The sequence below is a fragment of the Perca flavescens genome, chromosome 13 (assembly GCF_004354835.1).
Source record: "Perca flavescens isolate YP-PL-M2 chromosome 13, PFLA_1.0, whole genome shotgun sequence".
NCBI lineage: Eukaryota > Metazoa > Chordata > Actinopteri > Perciformes > Percidae > Perca > Perca flavescens.
The window spans coordinates 21,995,999-22,016,637 of record NC_041343.1 but is presented as its reverse complement, the minus strand read 5'-3'; the positions used below and the strand labels follow the sequence as shown (position 1 = coordinate 22,016,637).

Here is a 20,639-nt window from a genome sequence, read left to right as displayed (position 1 = left end):
TCCTACACCTCCAGAAATAGAGGCAGCAACAGTCTCACTGAATATCTCAGCCCACATGTTGATAATGTCACCTTTTCAGTGTTCCATTACCTAGTTCTAACAATCAGAGAACATTTCTTCTCTCTCTCTCTCTCTCTCTCTCTCTCTCTCTCTCTCTCTCTTTCTCTCTCCACTCTCTCTGTCTATCTAGCTCTTTCGCCCTGTCTTTATTTTGGGATCAGTGGGATGTTTGAGAGGAACTGTCATTCCATATAATTGTCACAGTTAGATTAATGGTGCTACACTGCAATTTCTCCATCGCATCTGGAGAGGAAAGAGAGTTTATGATTCATTAATGTCAGTATGCTAAATTGTAAACTGCACTCAGAGGAAATCTCGGACAAAGGGAGGACAACACGGAAGCGAGGTGCATCGCACAGGAGGTTGAATCATAATTACAGATGTAGAGGCCTCTTCAACTACAACATTTTGTTGATCTTCATAACACTAATGACCACTGACAGATTCTCAGTTCTCAGAGAAGCAACACGGCAGAAGTGTTAACCTTAATGTTGTGACGCAACCATTTTATTTTATTTACTTATATATTTTTTTATTCATATTTTGTCATTTTATTTTTAAACAAAACATACAACTCATGACATGAAGACTTTAATTTATAAACACTAGTGTCTACAGTCGACTTACAGTATGTGATGGAGAGACATGAAAAGGTAGATAAAGTGTAGGTTTACTGTTGACTGGATCACTGTCCACAACCCAAGAAACCTTTGTAACAATATGCAGGGCCTTCCAGAATATAATAAAAATGTCCTGCTCAATGGGATGAATATGTAGCTGGCACTGTCATAACTATTATTACTCAATAATACCTGTTGTGCAGTGTAGAAATTATGAAATGAATAATATTGCAGTTTAGCAAGATGCATTCAAACATCTGTGTTAACAACGTAGGGCTGGGCGATATGGTTGAAAACTGTATCACGATAAAAGTTTTTCATATCGGTTGATATCGATAATTATTGATATTTTTTATGACCTATTTAAAATAAGGACCAGGAGAAAAATATATTAAATTTAAACATTTTTATTTTAAACTTAACCCTGCTCTGATTATAATCCCCTCAGTTATAAAAGCAGAAATGTCAACACAACCATGGAAAACACTCAAATAATTAAAATGTAAACAGGTCTAAAATCACAATGAACACTTAACAAATATCTCTTAACATTAAGGTGCAAAATTAAAGAATAAGTAAGAAATGCTTAATAAAGTGTCATAAAATAGTGCAAAGTGTTAGCTAAATATAAGAAACCTGAGAAGGAACTATTTTCTGCAGGTTTAGTGCTAGGTTGGTAACCTGGCTTCTGGACAGCGCTCAGCATGTCTGCCTCCGTTATTTCTTTGTAGCGTTTAGTAAGGCGCTGATGCGGAGCACCTCTCCATGGTGGTCTGCTGCTTGTGCCGTGTTGCAGCTGCAGATGTTGTTGGACATTGATGGTGAATACGGCTGTCCTAGAAAGTGTGAGCGCGGCTAAAGTGGTAAAACAAGTTTATGGTATTACCAGTGTTGGTCTGACGACATTGGTCTGACTACGGTCAGACTTATAAAATCCCCAAAACTGCCATACTGACTTTTCCTGTTTTATCAACGATTTCCTCGCTCGCTGCGGCACTCACTTTCCACTCCACGCCGGTTCTGTTATTGAAGAACACGAGACAGCGATGTGGCGCAACCAAACATGATTGGCTGTTAGAGTGTCACTCCCCACGTTGCTAGGTTGCCAGAGAGTGAGGGCCTTTGTTCATGCAACCAAACTTGATTCACAACCTCTGGTTTCTTCTGATGAAGAAAAACAAGTTATCGAACGTTTTATCGACCACATTTTCTATTGATATTGATTATGTGTCTATCGCGATACATATCGTTATCGTTTTATCGCCCAGCCCTATAACAATGGTTTCATTTTGTAATATATAGGGACACAGATAGGAGGAGCAAGCATTATAAAAGTTTGCTAAATATAATTATAAATGAATATATAATCATAAACATGTCTTTCATCACTAGCTCAAACCACCGTTAGATACAAGAAGGAACAAGAATACTAAAATAGAGTTCTTTACCATTCTCAATCAGCATGTTTATATATCTGTCATTAATAAGTCAATCAGTCTGTGATGATGACATCAAAGAAAATCCTGGTAATTTCAGGTCCATTATATTCAGAGGAGTGGGTTGCGTTTGTCTCCTCAGCTCATAGAACTTCTGATATATTGAATATATGTCCTGCAAATGAACTTTGACATCAAAATGATTTGAGAATAGTGATCTGTCCCTTTATAGAAAATGTGTCCCTTAAGTTATGGCAAACATTCACTGTCAGAAGGATTGCTCTTTGCAAATCTGGTTTGCAAATTTATTTTCCACCTTTTATTGAAAATTAAGTTGCTTTAATATCCAAGAACAGTAGATGTGTACATTGCATTGTTTACAAAATGTACACTTTAAATGTGTAGCTACACATAAGATGCAAACTTTCTTTATCCCAATATCCAAATAAAAAAGTCAAGACTCTAATATACAAGATAAAATGCTTATTATGGAGACACAATTTGAGCAAAAACTAGTGAAGCAACATCATTGCTCTCTGATGCTTGAGTGGCACTAGCATACAGTTTCAATAGTGTCCTGGAAAAGTATTTAAAGGAAAGCAACTAAGCATTTGAGCAGATGGTTAGTGAGATTTTAATGCCCAGGCCAAACTAAACTGTTGCACGTCGGTTGGCTAAATCTCAGGGTTATAATCAGTGTTATGTAAACTGACGAGTGAGAGCGCTGCTGCTGCTGCTGCTGCTGCTGCTGTTGCTGCTGCTGCTGTGTGGTCTGCCTCCGCTCAGTGGCCCTACTCGCTCGCATCCACAGCGCTAGTCGCGTGTATGTTTAGAGCGGATTCACAAGCAGACGTCAATGTTTTTGAGAGGGAAGGGAAAAGAAGAGCCAGTATGGATGTAAACCAAGAATGATGAGATAGAGAAATAGAGAGAAAAAAAATAATTCAGTGGAATTTAAATGCATTTTCTACAGCAGAGGACTCTGAGTGATGCCTACAAGTATAAAGAGGACGTCAGTTAATCACAGTATTCAGCAACCACCATAACTGAATGCTGAAGCCAATGCAGAAGTGTCCACAGAAGCACTTCCTCTAATGGCCACTAGAGGATGGCTTCAAGAAGCTGTATTGAAGTGATTGGGAAAAGCCCCAATATATCCATGAGAGGTATAAATCCATAGCGCCGGAGTACAGTTTAGTTGTGGGCTGGTCAAACAGGCACAGCATGAAGGAATCCAAAAAGGAGCAATCATCTCCTTTAATACTTCAATTAAATTAAAAAAATTAACTAGAGACCATCTTGTGAAGGGATCACACCATCCGTAACGCCAAATCAGGCAAGGAAGTGTGTGTGTGTGTGTGTGTGTGTGTGTGTGTGTGTGTGTGTGTGTGTGTGTGTGTGTGTGTGTGTGTGTGTGTGTTTGATTCTAATAATTTTAATTGTTGTTTTAATTAAGACAACAGGCCCCTGGACACAAACATGTAAAAGGTCCCCTACCACTCCTACATAGAAGCAAGACACCTGGACTGAAAGAGACACAAAACAGCTGCAGTGTTTGTAGACATTTCGTCACTTTGCTTCTCGTTTATGTCAAATTCTGTGTCTCTTTGCGACTCGTTTGTGTTTCATTTTGTGTCTCTGCATAGTCATTTTGCATCTCTTGATGGTCGTATTGTGTCCCTTTGAAGTAGTTTTGCGTCTGATTGTAGTCTCTTTGCGGCACATTTTGGTTATCTTTGTTGACATTTTGCATCTCTTTTGTGTGCTGCACCAAAATACACCAATAAACAGCTACCTTTTGAAATTTTTGACCATATTCATGTTTATATTGTCATAGAAGTTAGTTAATGGAATAATGAGTCATGTCCATTAAGATGATCTGTAACTGTACATGGTACATACACAGTGAGTGGGAAAATGCTGGTTTGTATAAGATGAAAAGGCAGTATAATATTTTGGTTAAAAAGTACTGACTGTTTCCTCGAGACCACAGAGGGTGGGGGGTGGGAGAGGGTTGTTGTTCTTGTTCAGTTGTGTTTGTCTGTTCTGTATGTTCAAAAAATATAAAAATAATTAAAAAAGATTATCTTAAAAAAAAAAAAAGTACTGTATGTGTCACTTTGAAGCTATGAAGATGTTGAATTGTCTGAAGACATAGCAGAGCGGTTCAAAACTATATTTAAAAAGTACGTCTTTCTTAGTCCCCTTGGGGTCTAATGTCTGCTATTCCTCTACATGTAGCATTTGGTTATACATCACCAATATGAAAACCATGATTCTTAGCAAGATTTGGAATGTTGAGGTATCCACAGCTGATAAAATAATTTGAAAATGAGTAACTATGTGAAAATATTAGATAGTAAAAGCCTTTTGCAAGTCAAAAGCATTTAAACACATGTATGTACAATGCATTCACACATGCACACAATTAAAATACAAGAAGTATGACAAAGTAGTCCATTGGGTGTCTTAGTGTACAGAAAATCAATGGTATATGTAAGGGATAAGGGATAATGTAGAGCAGGCAGGTCATTATTGCCAAATAAAACCCTGACAGGGTGATTCAGTTACTCTGAGAAATTACATTAATGATTTGACTCAAAATATAAATTTAAAAAACAATTTAATTGATTGAAAAATGGTCCTCCAGAGTCTATGATCAGCGTCCGCAGCAACAGTCTATTATTCATAGCAGCGGACAGAATTGCAGAATTACATTGTACTTTTATTACTACATGGTTATAACAGTATTTCATTATATAGATTTGAGTCACTATTCTCTGGACTTGTGACTCGACTCAGACTCGGACTTAGTTAATGGTGACTCGACTCGGACTGGAACACTGGGAACTGGAGACTTGACTCGGACTCAACAGCTGGTGACTCAACTACAACACTGTGGTTAGGTAAGTAGTATTTGCAGGGGCAAGTAGAGGTTATGGTTAGGGTAAGGTGCGTGTGTGTGTGTGTGTGTGTGTGTGTGTGTGTGTGTGTGTGTGTGTGTGTGTGTGTGTGTGTGTGTGTGTGTGTGTGTGTGTGTGTGCGTTTGCTGTGAGTGTTTCTCCTCCACTTGGTCCCAAATGTGGGTAGCACCTCACTGAAAATATTTCCATGGTTACATCACACCTGTGGAAAGTCTTAATAAGCCTGCTCCATCCAGATTGGGTGGATGAGAGTTAACAGATGAAACCAGGAGCTCGGCAGGAGGGAAATAACACTGTTAAGCAGCAAAGTCCAAGTACGGGTTCAAGAGCCAGAGCAGTGGCATTGTTTCAACCCGCTGGCACAGTTAAATGCACAAGCCCAAAGGGCGAAAAAGGCAAGCACAAATCAAGCTTTACTGCAGTAATTGAACTGAAGTACTGCACTTTGGTTTTTCTCTCTCTCTCTCTCTCTCTCTCTCTCTCTCTCTCTCTCTCCTGCTACAGCCTCAGTTGGAGGCCAGATGGGAGCCCTGCCTGCTGTTGCCTACTGGACTAAGAGTGATCTTGAGCATTCTCTTCATCAAGGAGCAGCCCTGACCTAATAGGACCTAAAGTACGCTGTCCACGAGTGGAGAGACTCACAGAGCCTCAGGAATCTTCAAATGACTGACATCACATGCCAAATGAAGACATTAACCCTGTCAAGAGTGCTCTGGTCCACTCCAAAGAAAATGAAAAGCAGAAAAAGCCCCACTTTTCCTGCTTTTATCACTTTTAAAAATGATTGATACTACTTAAAATTAACCTGAAACTAAGACTTAATCTGCTGTTGTCTGTGTGCTCAGGTAGCAGGACTCTACTTTGTGGATCTTAAGATTGTGACAGAGTCATTAAAAGGCAGGTGTTCACTAAACAACAAAAGAGGTCAGCAAAACCATCAGGGTCATGAGTGCTCAAAGGGCCACTTTTCCTTTGAGAGTCAACCATGGTGCTTTACAGTAAGTGCTGAACAAAGGCTCCATAGGACACCCCAAGGAGCAAATGGTTGTGTACTTCCATACACGTATGAAAACACAGTGATAAACTACAGCATGAATGACTTCACTTTAAAAGGTCAAACGGATAAATACTAAAAACACACTGACATGTTCAAGATTGATTGTGCAACTGCAAAACATAGGCCCTATACACATTCACAAACACACATGGGCACATGCACAATACGAAACACAGTGACATGAATGTTAAAGGGAAATTTCACCGCTGGAAAGCTGAATATATCTTTAAATTGGGTCACTTATGTAGTAGAAATGTGAAAAAAAAATTGAAATTGGAGCCTTCTAGGCCAAGATAAGACAGAAAATGTGTTTTTGGCTCATATGGATGAAAGACACCAAATCCCAGAATGCACTTGCTTTGCTGCTGTATGAGGCCACTCCCAAGCCACGCCTGCCCTTTACAGACAGACAGTGAGACGATCAACTCAACAAGTGTGTTTTATTGTCATTTCAACCATATACACGAAAAGACGTTTCACCGTGGCTCAAGTGGTGTTACACATTTAAAACATGCTTTTTTTTGCCACAGCTGATACATTATCCGCACTTCTTTCAGCGGATTGATTGATAGCTCCAGAGTGAACAGAACTGTGTCCATGGCAACGCTCTGCTATGCATGGCAACGGTGTGTTATCCTTAGCAGCGGTCTGTTATCAAGAAATAACATACCGAATTCTACATTAGAATTCAACCAAGCCATTTAATAAGTAAGGGATAATGTAGAGCGAGGCGGTTGTTATAGCGAATACAACCCCCTCAGGCTGATTCAAGACCCTTCCGCTTCGCGTCGGGGTCGTGATCACCCTGTCGGGGATGTATTTGCTATAACAACCGCCTCGCTCTACATTATCCCGCTTATTACATGGCTACTTACCAAATAAATCAATAATTTGACTAATAACTTGACAAAATATTGATTTAAATGGGACTTTATTGATTTAAATACGATTGTATTGCTTCCACTAGAGAAAATAGTCCGTTCCGTCTCTACGGTTGGAATCCTGCGTCCATAGCAACGTAAAAACTCTATAATGCAATCCTTCGTCTGTTAGCTACTCAACACCACCTTACGGGCTGTGGTAGTAGCCATATATTTTATGGGCTGCTGCCGTGGTGGACAAATGACCCAGCTGCTGTTTTAATCACTGCGGGAATTGACACAACATTAGCTGAAGCGTTGTAGTGAGCTAGCGGGCTATCGGCTGCTCTAATTTATATTAAACTGAACATTTCTGTTGACGGTGAAGTGAGACACGGTAAATGGCTTCTTTGGGAATATTTATGTGGACTTTTATGTCCTCATTCATCTCGTTTCCTTTTTACAGAGCCGCTGCATGTTGACACACCTGTAAATTAACGTTAAACAAGTTGCAATGTAAGCTAACTAATTAGCGTTGTTGTCCCTACGGCTGTTACTATGTAGCTAGCAATCATAGACAGTATAGAAATATACTAGCGATAGACGCTCATCAGATCTGCTGTCATTGCTTGAATTGGAGGACAGAAGTTGCTCCACGTTTCCCCACTTTTTGCCACAGCTGATAGGCTAAATTATCCGGACTTCTTTCAGCGGATTGATTGATAGCTGTCCTCCAGAGTGAACAGAACTGCGTAAATGGCAACGATCTGCTTTTGCATGGCAACGATCTGCTTTTGCATGGCAACGGTGTGTTATCCTTAGCAGCGGTCTGTTGTCAAGAAATAACAGACCGCATTCTACATTAGAATTCAACCAAGCCATGTAATAAAAGAAGGCTAACTCATAGCTACTAGCATTAGCTCTTGGTGGGCTGTGGTATAAATATTGAGTATAAACACAGCCGTACATTTGCGTGGGATGTAGCTAGAATTGTCGGCATTTTACAGTCACAAACTCCACCAGCAGTTAGCAGTTAGTTGGATACAAATGGGAGTTTCGTTGAAGTTGGATGTAGTCCAGTTTGTTTAATGAGCGGACACTTGCAAGCACGATTGGTGAACAGATGGCTGGCTAGCGTTAGCTTTCCACCGGCACACTCGTTCAACGCTCCCCACTGATGAGGTCACTTTACCGGCCACAGGAATCGAGCACCACCGCTGGTCTCCGTGCAGGCAAAGCTTGCTTAGTGTGTCGAGTATTGCGTCCGTAATAAAGCGTCCTGCATATTCTCCGATGTGTTCCAATGTATCCCGGTGGTACACGTGTGTGGTAGTTTGAATGCACATATTTGTTTTTGTAAAATTTCCAAGACTATATGACTGCAGCCAGGAGCGTCCCATATCATGCCGTCCCGTCTACTTTTAAAAATAAAAGTTTGCGTCCCAAAATTTTCGTCGGGATGAACAGTTTCTGCACCTGCTGAGAAGCTAAGCGAAGATTCAAGATGGCTGACACTCGTTTTTTCCTCAGCAATCTCCGGAAAAAGCCGACAGTCAAACCCCCTTTGGGATATGCGGAAGTGGCTCCTAATACACAATGAATACATGCTGTAGTCTTTTGCCTGTGGGCAAAAAAGCCTCAGATGACGCAAAAATCGTCATTTTGCGTCATCGGAGGTTTTTTTCCAGACCCTCAATACAGAGATCTCCCCTCTCAGGGGGACATGAGGGAGGGAAGCATGGTCATTCAAAAATACTACCGGGGTTCTACTGATGGAAAGCTTAATGCTAATCGGTGAAGTTTCCCTTTAAGTGCAAACACACAAAGGTTACTACAAGCTGACTCTGCCACACATTGCTTCTGAATATCAATTAATCACAGTTGGTACTTTAAGTTTGTGTGAAACGAAACAAATTATCACCACATATGGCCCCATGATGGATGCACAGAGATGGGAGGGTGGGCGTAGTCTGTCAATATCCCTTCTCTTAAAATTCAAAAGCACTGTTCACAGCGAGTGATTATTTCTCCATAACCTGCACATTTCTCACCTAAATTACCTCCATCCATCTCTCTCCATTTAGTCCTGTGCACACACACACACACACACACACACACACACACACACACACACACACACACACACACACACACACACACACACACACACCTCACTTCGCTATCTGTTCCCATCACCGGCCCAGAGATGGAGCTGTGAGTAGGCAAGTCGCCTTTGCTGGTCCTTATTTGTTTGAGCGGTGACAGTGAATATTCTCTTACTGTAATTGATCACTAGCAGCAGTGTTTTGGAGAAGCTGTCTTCTGTTGTCCACGAAGAAATTCTCCTCTTTGGCAGAACGGAAGGTTATTTAAACGTGAGGAGGCGGGTGGAGAGATGAGATTCGTACTTTTTCTCCTCTCCACTATCCGTCTCCTGCATGCGCGCCAACACAACACTGCACGCGGGCACGTGTTGGTTATGCATGCCCGCACGTGCACGCGCGCGCACACACAGGCAAATCGAGTCACATGCAGCAGTAGCGTTTGGCTTTGAGAGAAGGGAAGCAGCTTGAAATAATACTGCACTTGCATTACAACAGCATACATTCTACGGAAGGAGCTCGGTGGGGTTGTGGAGATTTTTCTTGTTGTCATTATTAAATATGCGCGTGCACCTGCAGCATCAGGTTATAGGGACGAAATATGAGCAGAGCAAAAGCAGAGGCGAGAAGAAGTCCATGTCCAAATATTTGGATTAATTAGGCTGGTTGTCATTTATTTTTCATTATTTTAACTTAGTTTTATTTAGAAGGTTTGAAAAGTATGTTCATGCAAAATGTATATCTCAAAACGGCAAACAATTCGACTAGATAGATAGACAGACAAACAGACAGACAGATAGATAGATAGATAGATAGATAGATAGATAGATAGATAGATAGATAGATAGATAGATACTGCCATTGAACACAACGAATACAGAGGCAAATGTAAGGCCATGACGTCCCTCATAACTAATCACGCACATGCACTACTTTAACCACGCGTGAGGAGGCAATACACACATACACACACGCACACTTAGAGGAAACGTTGCAGCGTTGCTGCAGACCAGACTGACGTGACTACACGGCCAGCTCACTCTGCCTGCTCTGATGAAAATAAACCCCGAGTCAGAACTAAAGGCGAAAAATGAGTTGCCTCTCGGTCAAAAGCATTCTAAAATCAACAGCTGGGATTCATAGGAGGCTTATGTAACCATGAAATACATTGATGTGTTATAAACTGCCCATAAGAATGCCCTTTTCCTCATATGCCTCCTGCTGTAGTTCTTGGTAATGAAAATGTCTTCTGATTTGTAGTTTAACTTGAAATACGCAGATGACTACAAAAATATACGCTGGGTATCATAGCCCAATTTTTTTCCTCCCTTGCAGATGCACGCAGCTCAGCGCTCCTCGCCGTTCTGAGCTCAGTCTGGAGTGGCGCGGCTGTAGCAGCAGAATATTTGGCTGTAAACAGAGGCAGTGCTGTTATCTCGATGCGAAACGCAGGCTTTTAGGAGACGGTGAGTGATTCGAGGAGGATTTATTGCAGAGAGAGGCTTGTCTCATCAGTGCAAAGCTGGTGAGGGAACACGATTTTCTTAAAATGTTGGAGGTGTCTTCCCTTGCTTGTGTGCGCGCGTATCCGAGCCGTGTAATCCATTCGTGTTTCATTCTTTTCTCTTGTTTTGCTTCATCGTAAGTACTCACTGTCCGTTTTATGACTGCTACTCTTTTTCATAAGATGCCCTAGCTGTCTTGGTCGCGAGACGATCTTTTGATGCATGTCAATTTGATCTCCTTGGGAATCATCACGTAGGAGTCACGGAGCAAGACAGAGAAAGCGCGATGGGGGTAAAATCAAGGGATCCTAGTTGAAAATGTAAGAGGATTTTTATTTTGCAGCCACTGATAAGAGATTAGGGCGACAGCAGTGGAAGTTAAATTGTGCTGCATATAAAATGGGCGGGCTAGTCTTTATATTAGGTTGGTACAGCCTATTCCAAAATTAAATGGTCTGCGCTTGGACACAGTCTGTTTGCTATGCACTTTATTTACAGGCACGATTGATGAACTAAATCATTTATTTTGGATAGAGACCTCAGTACACAGACCAGATGTGTTAGTTTAGTAGAACATTTCTTTTGTTGCTGACAGACAGAGAGTTCAACTCACTACAGCACCACCAATGAACAGTGAGAGAGACCTGCGCATATCGTCAGCAGCCGCTTCTCCAGCCTCAAGCTAAAATTCGTCAGATCTGAGATCACAGAGGATTTTTCTCATTCAGTCCGGTTAGAAAAGATATTCTCAAAAGTTTGAGGATATAGCCAGCGGACACCGAATACACACCGACTCATCTGCTGTAAGTGATTTTTCTCCATTTTTCTCGCATTTTTATCAGGCAAAAGAAGGGGAGAGGGGAGTAACACTCGGATTTAGAGGGATGGTTTGTGTTGCTGGACACCGCTAGAATCCAAGACGAGTTTTATTGAGGAGAAGGGGGAGTTTGCCGTCGAAATTGGGACCGTTTAAGGGGTATTTTATGGCAAACGAGAGCCGTTTGATGGTTTTAACGAGAGGCAGCTTGGCTTCAGCACCACGGACAGCGCTCCGAATAAAACAGCATCAACGCACATTTGCTTAATTACTCCGCCACGCACGAAGTGGATCATGCCATGCATGCATGTATTTAGACCAACCTTACAGGGATGCCAGTTGAATGATAAATGTCTACCCATCTCAACTACATCCATGTATTGTAGGGGAGAGGGTGACATTTCCTCTGAATAACTTAGAAAGTGTGCTTGTGCGGGATTTTCTCCTCCAGTCGTTAATCTGCATCATCCCCGCTTTGTCAAATCCTTGTCAACCAACGGATTTATTTTATTTTTATTTCATTTTAGCAGAGCAATGTACGTCCGCTGACTCCCATCCGCTCACAGTGCACCTTGGAACATCACACGCAAGTAGGGGTATTGTCTTCGATGTGTGCTGTGTTTTAGTGGCAGGATTTTGCGGTCGTGTGTGAAATACTGTTTAGCGCTTTTCTACAAGTAAGTAATTGGTCCTCTCATGGACACGTCGATGCCATCAAAAATGGACCGTGAATCTGAGCATTGTTTTTTGCATGAACAGTAGCGCAGGCTAATTGCTTACATACTTTTATGACCCGGCTGACATCATAGCTTAATGATTGAGGAGGAAGCAAATGCTCATATTTTAGGGGGATTTGGTTTGATATTGCGGTATTGTGCGTTTCACATTGCAGGGTATTAGAGGAGGCTGTGTACAGGTGCTACAAGCTCACACAGCGTGTTATGTGGTCGATGATGTGTTGCCTTGTTATTTCGTGTTAAGTATTATGCGCTACAGATGCAGCCATATGGAATGCGTGTGTATTGAGTGTCAGTTATGAAAGTCGTATTTCCACTGGTACCCCCTCTGATTATCGAAATGCTGAGCACCTATTTACATTTTTTCTCCCACATACTTAGGGTGCAGAATATGTCTCTGTCAATGTGAAACATCATTTAAAATGATGATGTAAAATCTTTGAGGGGTGCCTGTGTCAAGTGGCATGCAATGGCCCAATGCATGTGGCAGGGCCATTTGGTTTAAATCATTGGCTGTCAGTGAATCTGTAAGAAATGTTAAGCAGGACCAAACACATAATCTCTTTAGGAACAAACATCCACGTTGGCTGTTCTACATCTACATGTTTGTTTAGGTGATGACATGTTGGCTTAATAGTGAACCACTGGCTCAAATGACTTGGTAATGATCTTCATTCTCTCTCTCCTTGACCTCCAGCAGTGAAAGGTCCTCATATTGCAACTATGTGTGGACGGAGCAGGACGGCCTCTCTGTGTCTGTGGGCTTGCTTGCTTGTCGCCAACAGTGTACTGGGTGGGAAAAGGTAACAACAAACATAAACTTACAAATGCATATTATATCTGTGTATTACATTGGATCATTGGATAATTCTACATATGTGAAAGTCAAAAATATCATGCACACTCTTCATATGACTTTCTTTTCAAGCCTTACGGAGACTTTTAGACAAACGTTCAGTATTGTAAATCTAAATATTGCCTATATGATCAAGATATTAATGGAATACTACAGTTGCACATAGTGATATTTGAAGGACAAATTGTGAAGACCAAAATGCATTGGGTAAAATATTGAATGCTGTTTTTGTTGAAGAGAACAATTTCTGTTTAATGCTGGTGCTCAGTGCTTGCCGAATGGTCAACTGGCCAGTAAATATGTCAGTGAATCAGGCAGTCAGCCAGTGAAGGTGTAAACAGTGGTACACCTGCTGAGCTGAAATGATGTCTTCCTTGCCTTCCTTGGTTTACACCCTTACAGAGAATATTTAATGTGGTTTTAACTGGGGCATCACCATAGGACACCTTTATGCTTATAATTGCATAGAGGCAATAAGAAGTGCAACATAGAAAGATTACATAAGGAGCCAAAATAGCGACTATCCACGTTACCATAGTATTACACTTTCGTTGGTTCACTAGCCTTGTGGGACCACATCTACATTTTCAGTTCATTCCTGGGCTGTGTGCAGTAGATGATGTGTGTTGCATCTGGATATTTGGCACAGATTTGTGCACATGTTTGTGACAGTGACTGCGGGGATAGTAGGGTTGATGTACAGACACACTTCTCAATGTCAATACTGAGGTGTGGGATGTCACCTAACCAGAAGCAGACAAACTAAGTGAGAAAGATAATGATCAAAATAATTGAATAAGAGATGACACTGACTTGAGCCACTGTCATGTGTCTGCTACTGCATTAATTCCCACATGATTCAAATGCTGGGCAGCCATTCATGTGTAGCATACCACAAAACATCATAATCCGGCTCCACTCCTTTGACATTGAACCATACAGTAAATAAACACGCAGACCAGTTAAACATTCAACTCATTAGCTGTTGCAACTGCATGAGATCATATAAGCTCTCATCCTATTGTGGTTCGGGGGAATCCTGGAGAGACTCAAGACTCAAGAGCTTTTTTTGCATGGTAAAATAATTCCATCAAACTGTCACAGGCAGTTGACTTCAATGGGGATGTCTTGAGATGGTCCAGCTTGCTTCTCTCTCAGTGACAACAGCTACACCACAAAAACACACATCTATACAGTATACAGTACATCTTTCATCTAACACGCCTTGAGCACATGCAGAACACAGATGAAATGTGTCCTATTTTAAATGCACGATGCCCTGCTATACGTCATTACTGCACACTGATTTGATCTAACTGATTAATGACGGCTAGGTAGCTAAGGTTTGAAATGCACTGACTGGCAAATGGAGGGTTTGATATACTGGGTTTGATGTGCTGTATGTTGAGCACATTAGAGTAAATGCAAGTAGATGAAGTACTGATTACTTTACTGAGGAACTGTCACTGCAAACTGCAAGGCAATTATCACCCAAAGATTTACTGTATAATCCAGTCCCCCTTTTCAAATACAAAATCACACACAAACACAACACACACACACACACACACACACACACACACACGTTGGGGGATTTCAACAAGACACGGTAATCAGAAGACCTAGCACTCTGCTACAGTATGTTGCCAACGAAAGAAATTGCCTCATAATTAGATATCCAAGTGACGAGAGAGACAAGGAGAGAGAGAGAGAGAGAGAGAGAGAGAGAGAGAGATGTACAGTAAAATGGAGAAAGGGAGAGAGTGAAAGAACGACATTGGCAGAGTGAGTGTGAACGGCACTGTTGCTGTTCAGATGACCTGTAGATGGGGATGGTGTACAATGTTTTATGAGGAAGGGGCCCCTGGCTGATAAACATGTGTATCCTTCCACAGCACCTTTTTGTCTCCATTGTCTTGACATATAACCCTAACCCCCTCACCACCCATGTTTCCCATATACACTGTAAAAAAAATGTCTATCTTAAAAAAAAGATATGTGCCATTCCTAATATTAAAAAAAGTGGTTTTCTACTTGGTTGAGATGACACATTTGACTTGTCAAATACAGCAGACTAAAAATGCAAGGTCAAAAAGTGCACTTATTTTTTTCATTTTAACAAACAAAATTCAAAAGTTCTCCCATGGATTATTTACTACTTGTAAGGATGGATATTTTCTCTTGTATTTCCTCCTTAATTATTGGTGAACTTGAAAGAGCCAAGGGACATCCTGGCTTGTTTTCTCTGTTGGTGGAGACTATAACAAGAGGACTGTAACCTTTGGGCAAACCAAAAACTGTTTTGGTGTCTTACTCTGATTTGGCAAATTGGAAATGCCTAAATTAATGTAGAAAGTAGGAATATTAATTAAGCAGGGAAGAGGCGGTTGTGTTTTATTTTACCCTCCTACTTTTACCTAAACCTAACCCCATGACGTCCTGTGGGTTCAATTTATGCTTCCTGTATTTATACATAATTGGCTACCCAGACCTGAACAAATTAGTTCAATTATTGTTTTGAATTTGAGAATTTCAAAGTTGTTACCTGAAAGACTGAATCAAAATCAAATTTCTCATCACAGTTTCTACAGTTTAAATGCTGGCTTTAGTTTTCAGAGAGTTCTTCTTTTTTGGCAGATAGAAGGATGCTTGCAAATTAAGGGAAACTGGTGGCAGAGAGATGCACATTAACCCTTTTATACAAATCCATGTGTGACGCGGATGCGGCATCCTTATTTAGAAAGCAAAAAATGTTTAGCAGCTCACACTCAAAGCTGTAGGATCTGCCTCAATCCCACAGCTTTGAATGTGACCTCTAAAAAGCCCCCCCCCCCCCCAGTTTCACTTAATTTCCTCACCTCCCACTCCTTCTCCATTATCTTCACCTTTTTCTCTTCTTTGTCCTTTCTTTGGAGCTTTCCCCGCATGTTTCTCCAGACACCACTCTCTCTCCAGCCATCCCTCCTACTTTTTGTTCCCTCCCATTGCAGGTCCTTGCTAAATAATCTAAATGACCTCTCCCTCTCCTTGGAGCCGTTCAGCTCTCGGAACCTGTTTCCAAACACTTGCTGTTTATTTAGCATGCAATCAAACTAAACGCTATTGTCATAAAAAGAGGGAGAGGATGATTGCTCAGAGGCATATAATACATTGTGAGAGAGTTGTATCTGATTATTATCAGCACTAACACACAAACATATGCATGAATATGAACACAAGTTTGTATATGTGTGTAGACCCTGAGCCCACAGTACATCCATGCATTGATTGATTCAGCTATGCAAACACACACATCCACAAACATACTCTCTAAACATTCCTGTCCCTTCCTGCCTTTATGATACACAATGTAATTAGGGACTGTATTCCTGATTATGGGTGTGTTGAAATATTTATGCGTGGAGATGCAACAAACTCTGCTCTTACAATTAGTGACTGTGATTGTTTTAGGTATTGCTGTAGGCATTTTGTTTCATGTTGTTCAAAGAGCACATTCAGCAAGGCATTGGTGTTCTAAAAGACCATATTAACGTATAAATAATGTATTATGATTTCTCTATTCTCTTTCGCTGTGAGATTGTGCCTACGTGTGTGTGTGTGTGTTTGCGCACACACACGTGGGCTCTACATGCCCAGTTTTACATTTCGCTGATGAAAATAACTTTAACACTTCCACACTTTCCATAGGGATAAGACAGGATAATTTGACCTTGTGAGATATTTTCCTTTCCAGTCCATCTCCATTTTTTCACAATGTGATTAACCATTTATTCTTTGTTTCCCATGTACTTCAACAGAACTGTCTTGCTAACTACAGAGCAGAGAATCCTCCTTTTTTGTCTTTGATATTTGATTCATATTCAGAGTTTGTTCTTACTCTTTCAGCAGTTTTGACTGTGGTTTTAAACTCTAGCTGTGATGACTTTAAATCTTCTTCTTTGCTTTGCCAGTTCTGGGCAGAACGGCATGACAGATGAACAGAAAGATAACACTACAGTGTTCACCAAGATCTTAGACAGCCTTCTGGATGGCTATGACAATCGCCTCAGGCCAGGACTGGGAGGTCAGTAAACTCAAGTCATTGAATGTCTTTTGTCCCTCATGGTGACTGTTCTTTGTTTTGTTTTTTTGCAAATATATTCCAATAGACTCCTACAAATATCTTACTTTCCACATGACCACACATAGTAATATCCCTATGACTAAATCTTATTATATGGAGGTGGATTTGCTTTCAGTGTCAGAATTTGTGTGATAATTAAAAAAAGAACTCAAGACTCATTCCTCACCTGCTGCTCTTGTGAAACAGCGAACTGTCATGAAGCCAACACAGTGAATTACATCATATTGTGTGTGCTGCTCTTCACTCTATTGTCAACTGTCCATTGTTAGAGAGAGAAACAAAATGGCAGGGAGACTGAGAGACAACTTAAAAAAATGGAAAATGAGAGCAATAGAGAAAAAAAAACAGAGTAAGGAGAAAATGGGACAAGATAATGTGAGAATTGGTGTGTGTGAAGGACACTAAGGATTGCAGTGTGATGCAGCAGGCATCAAATAGACAAGTGAATAAAACCAAGACCGCTAGAAGTTCAGCAGCCGAGGGGAATACATTTTGGATTATGATGGGTATCATTCATAAATCATAGTTATATTTCAGTTTCAGAATCACAAGGAACACACCCTCACACCCAAACACACATCACCTCTGCCACCCCCTCCATTTGAATCCCCAGTGGACCCATTGTGGCTATCAGTATTATGGGACCAGAGATTCAGTAATACAGCAACGCACAAATTTATTAAGAGACAGAACCACTGTCCGGGTAATGGAACTGACACTGAAACCAATACCAGCAGAAATGGTTATCGACATTCAAAATGGGCTTTTATTATGGTTGTTTTTTTTCCACAATTTGTGTGTTTTGTGTGTTGTGTGTGTGTGTGTGTGTGTGTGTGTGTGTGTGTGTGTGTGTGTGTGTTAAAAGTAATGTTGAATGGATTGAATGGATCAGAGGCTATAGCCAGGTGGTCTTGTATTAACAGGTAGTTAGGGGCTAATGAATGCCACTGATAGTCACTCACTCTGGCAATTTCCTGCTTCAACAGAGCGTGTAACTGAAGTCAAGACTGACATTTTCGTGACTAGTATTGGGCCAGTTTCGGACCATGACATGGTGAGACTCTTTTCGCCTCTGTAAATGTCACTAGTTTCCCCCTGCCCCTATCCCTCCACCCTCACCCCTGTCTCTTAGCCTCTCTGGGCACAAGGGTATCTAAGCTATAAAATTATTATTAATTTGATGATTTATTCTATTAACTCCTGAAACTGTCACATGTCTAAAATGTTGTTTTCTAGCGCATGGCTTGTAATTCCACTCTACTCTATATATGTCACCCCTACTCCTAAATATGACTGCATGTTACTTTAATGTGGATGTCGAAATATGCTGTGAACTGTGACCCCAAACTCTGTTTATTTGTTTTGGAATATTGAAAATAGCCTCTAAAATTTTGTTTGTTGAGCTTGTAGATAGAGTATTCATATTTCAGAACTAGAACCATGCTGATCTGTCTTGACTGAAAAATCTGGAGCAAAGAAATGTGTGGATGTTGAGGTTTAAGGATCTAAGGTGCTGATCTCTTTTTCACTTCTGATATGTAATTAAATTGCAGCATACATAGCTAATAACATTATTATGATGAGATGATTTGATAGTAGGCGGAAAGAAATGAAATACATTTCAATATCAAATTAAAATGCAACATCAAAATATGAGTCATCACTTTTATGGTTTGTTTAGTCTTTTTCAATATGCTACCTAGAAAAGCCATTGGCTGTTTAAACATAAGCATCTGATCTTTACTCTGTGGACCGGAAACCAATTAATCTCATTCAAATGTCTCACCGCCTTTTACTACTTGGAAAAAAAGACGACTCCTGTTATCTGCATGTGAAGTGTTGTACTCCATTTGACATAATCTCAGTTAATTACACTGGCTGACATGCGGGCCAAGACTATTTTGCTACTGTGTTAAGGCCAGAAGGAAGAGCTGAAGAACATTTTCTCCATCTCCAGCCTTTCCCCATCCTCCTCTATTACCTTGAAGCTCTGTTTCAGCTCATACTAATTATCTTACGTGGGCCAAGTGGAAATGGGGGGAGAAGAGAACAAAAAACAGGCTTTGCTGTAATTTTTATAGGCTCCCTTTACTCTGCTGGGCAGTCATGTGGAACCATTAGAATCTGCTCTCAGCTATAGTCATTAGCTGCCTTCAAAATGAAATGTCCTCATAATATTGTGTCCAGTGCTTCCTTTTTGTGTCTAATGTAATTTAGATTACTGAGCAAAGAAGTTTCCCCAAAATAAATGGTAACAACGATCATTTTTGGCAGTTACCTAACAATGCAATACCAAATAACAAATGGCATGTCTTATTTGCATATAGCACATTAAACTGACCAGACCATAATTATGTAAAAAAATGTATGAAAGAAAATGGAAAAGGCAACCACATATTACTTTGTGAACTAGAGAACAATTATGGTATTTAACAATGGAGGCATTCTTTTTGAAAAGATACCAGCCAGAAAACCATGCACCTCCGTCCACTAGATCCTCCCTGTATTAGCCAAAGCCTTTAACATGAAGAGACAGTTACCAGCAGGGAGACTAGGCTAAGACTAACATACTAAAGTCAAAGTGACACAAGGAAGAAAAAAAGCAAAAAGTGAGAACATGAAAAAGGGTAAAATGGAAAGATAAGGTTGGGTTACTCAGCATCTTCCCCAATCCAGCTGTATTGGATAGAGGTAGAAAGCAAACAGCTACAGGGTTGGAGATTTTCTTTTTTTGTCTCCTTTTTGACTTTTATTTTTCTCTAACTCTCACCATCCACCTTCAGGAGTACACCATTGATGTGTTCTTCAGACAGAGCTGGAAGGATGAAAGGTTGAAATTTAAAGGCCCAATGGCCGTGCTGCGTCTTAACAACCTGATGGCCAGCAAGATCTGGACCCCCGATACCTTCTTCCACAATGGCAAGAAGTCGGTGGCTCACAACATGACCATGCCAAACAAGCTGCTGCGAATTACAGAGGAAGGCACACTGCTGTACACCATGAGGTAGGCTGACCTTGTTCTACGTCACCAGTGCAATAAAGGATTTTAGAACTAGCCAGAGACTAAAATGTTTTTGAGCTGAACTGAATCTATATTATCTGATTTGAAAAGAGGATGATTGATGAATTGATTGATTAAATTGTATGAACAAACTGAAACAGTTGAGCTCAAATGGCCTTATTCCATAGTTTTCAACAAACAACCCATACCAACAACATAATTAGCCTGTCTCTCAATACTTTGTGACTTTCCTACGCTGTCTGTGGCACTCAGCCCCAAGACCATTTTTTTTCAAATACTTTCTTTATAATTTCCTTTAACAGCTGGGCAATTTAGTTTTTTGCAACACATTTGGTGCAAGTATTTACAGCACGAGAATGGTTTGACTCATAAATAACAGTGCCCATGTTCATGGTAATGAAGGTTTTGGTCTATGTTTTAAATTATACAATTTGTTACCAAAAGGAATACAACATTGCACATTGCTTCTAACCTGTATTGTATACAAACAATCATCCACTTTATTGTTACATTTATGGTT

At 40.6% G+C, this 20,639-nt stretch overlaps 1 protein-coding gene across 1 annotated transcript in view; it reads left to right on the top strand.

The window, feature by feature from the left end:
- The first annotated feature begins 10,444 nt into the window (after positions 1-10,444).
- Positions 10,445-20,639, top strand: part of gabra1 (gamma-aminobutyric acid type A receptor subunit alpha1) — a 29,291-nt gene continuing 19,096 nt past the window's right edge. The window contains exons 1-5 of the mRNA XM_028595548.1: positions 10,445-10,525; positions 12,816-12,921; positions 16,925-17,037; positions 18,084-18,151; positions 19,881-20,101. Of these exons, the coding sequence (XP_028451349.1) occupies positions 12,842-12,921; positions 16,925-17,037; positions 18,084-18,151; positions 19,881-20,101 (482 nt within the window). The 5' untranslated portion in view covers positions 10,445-10,525; positions 12,816-12,841. The remainder of the gene's footprint in view (positions 10,526-12,815; positions 12,922-16,924; positions 17,038-18,083; positions 18,152-19,880; positions 20,102-20,639) is intronic.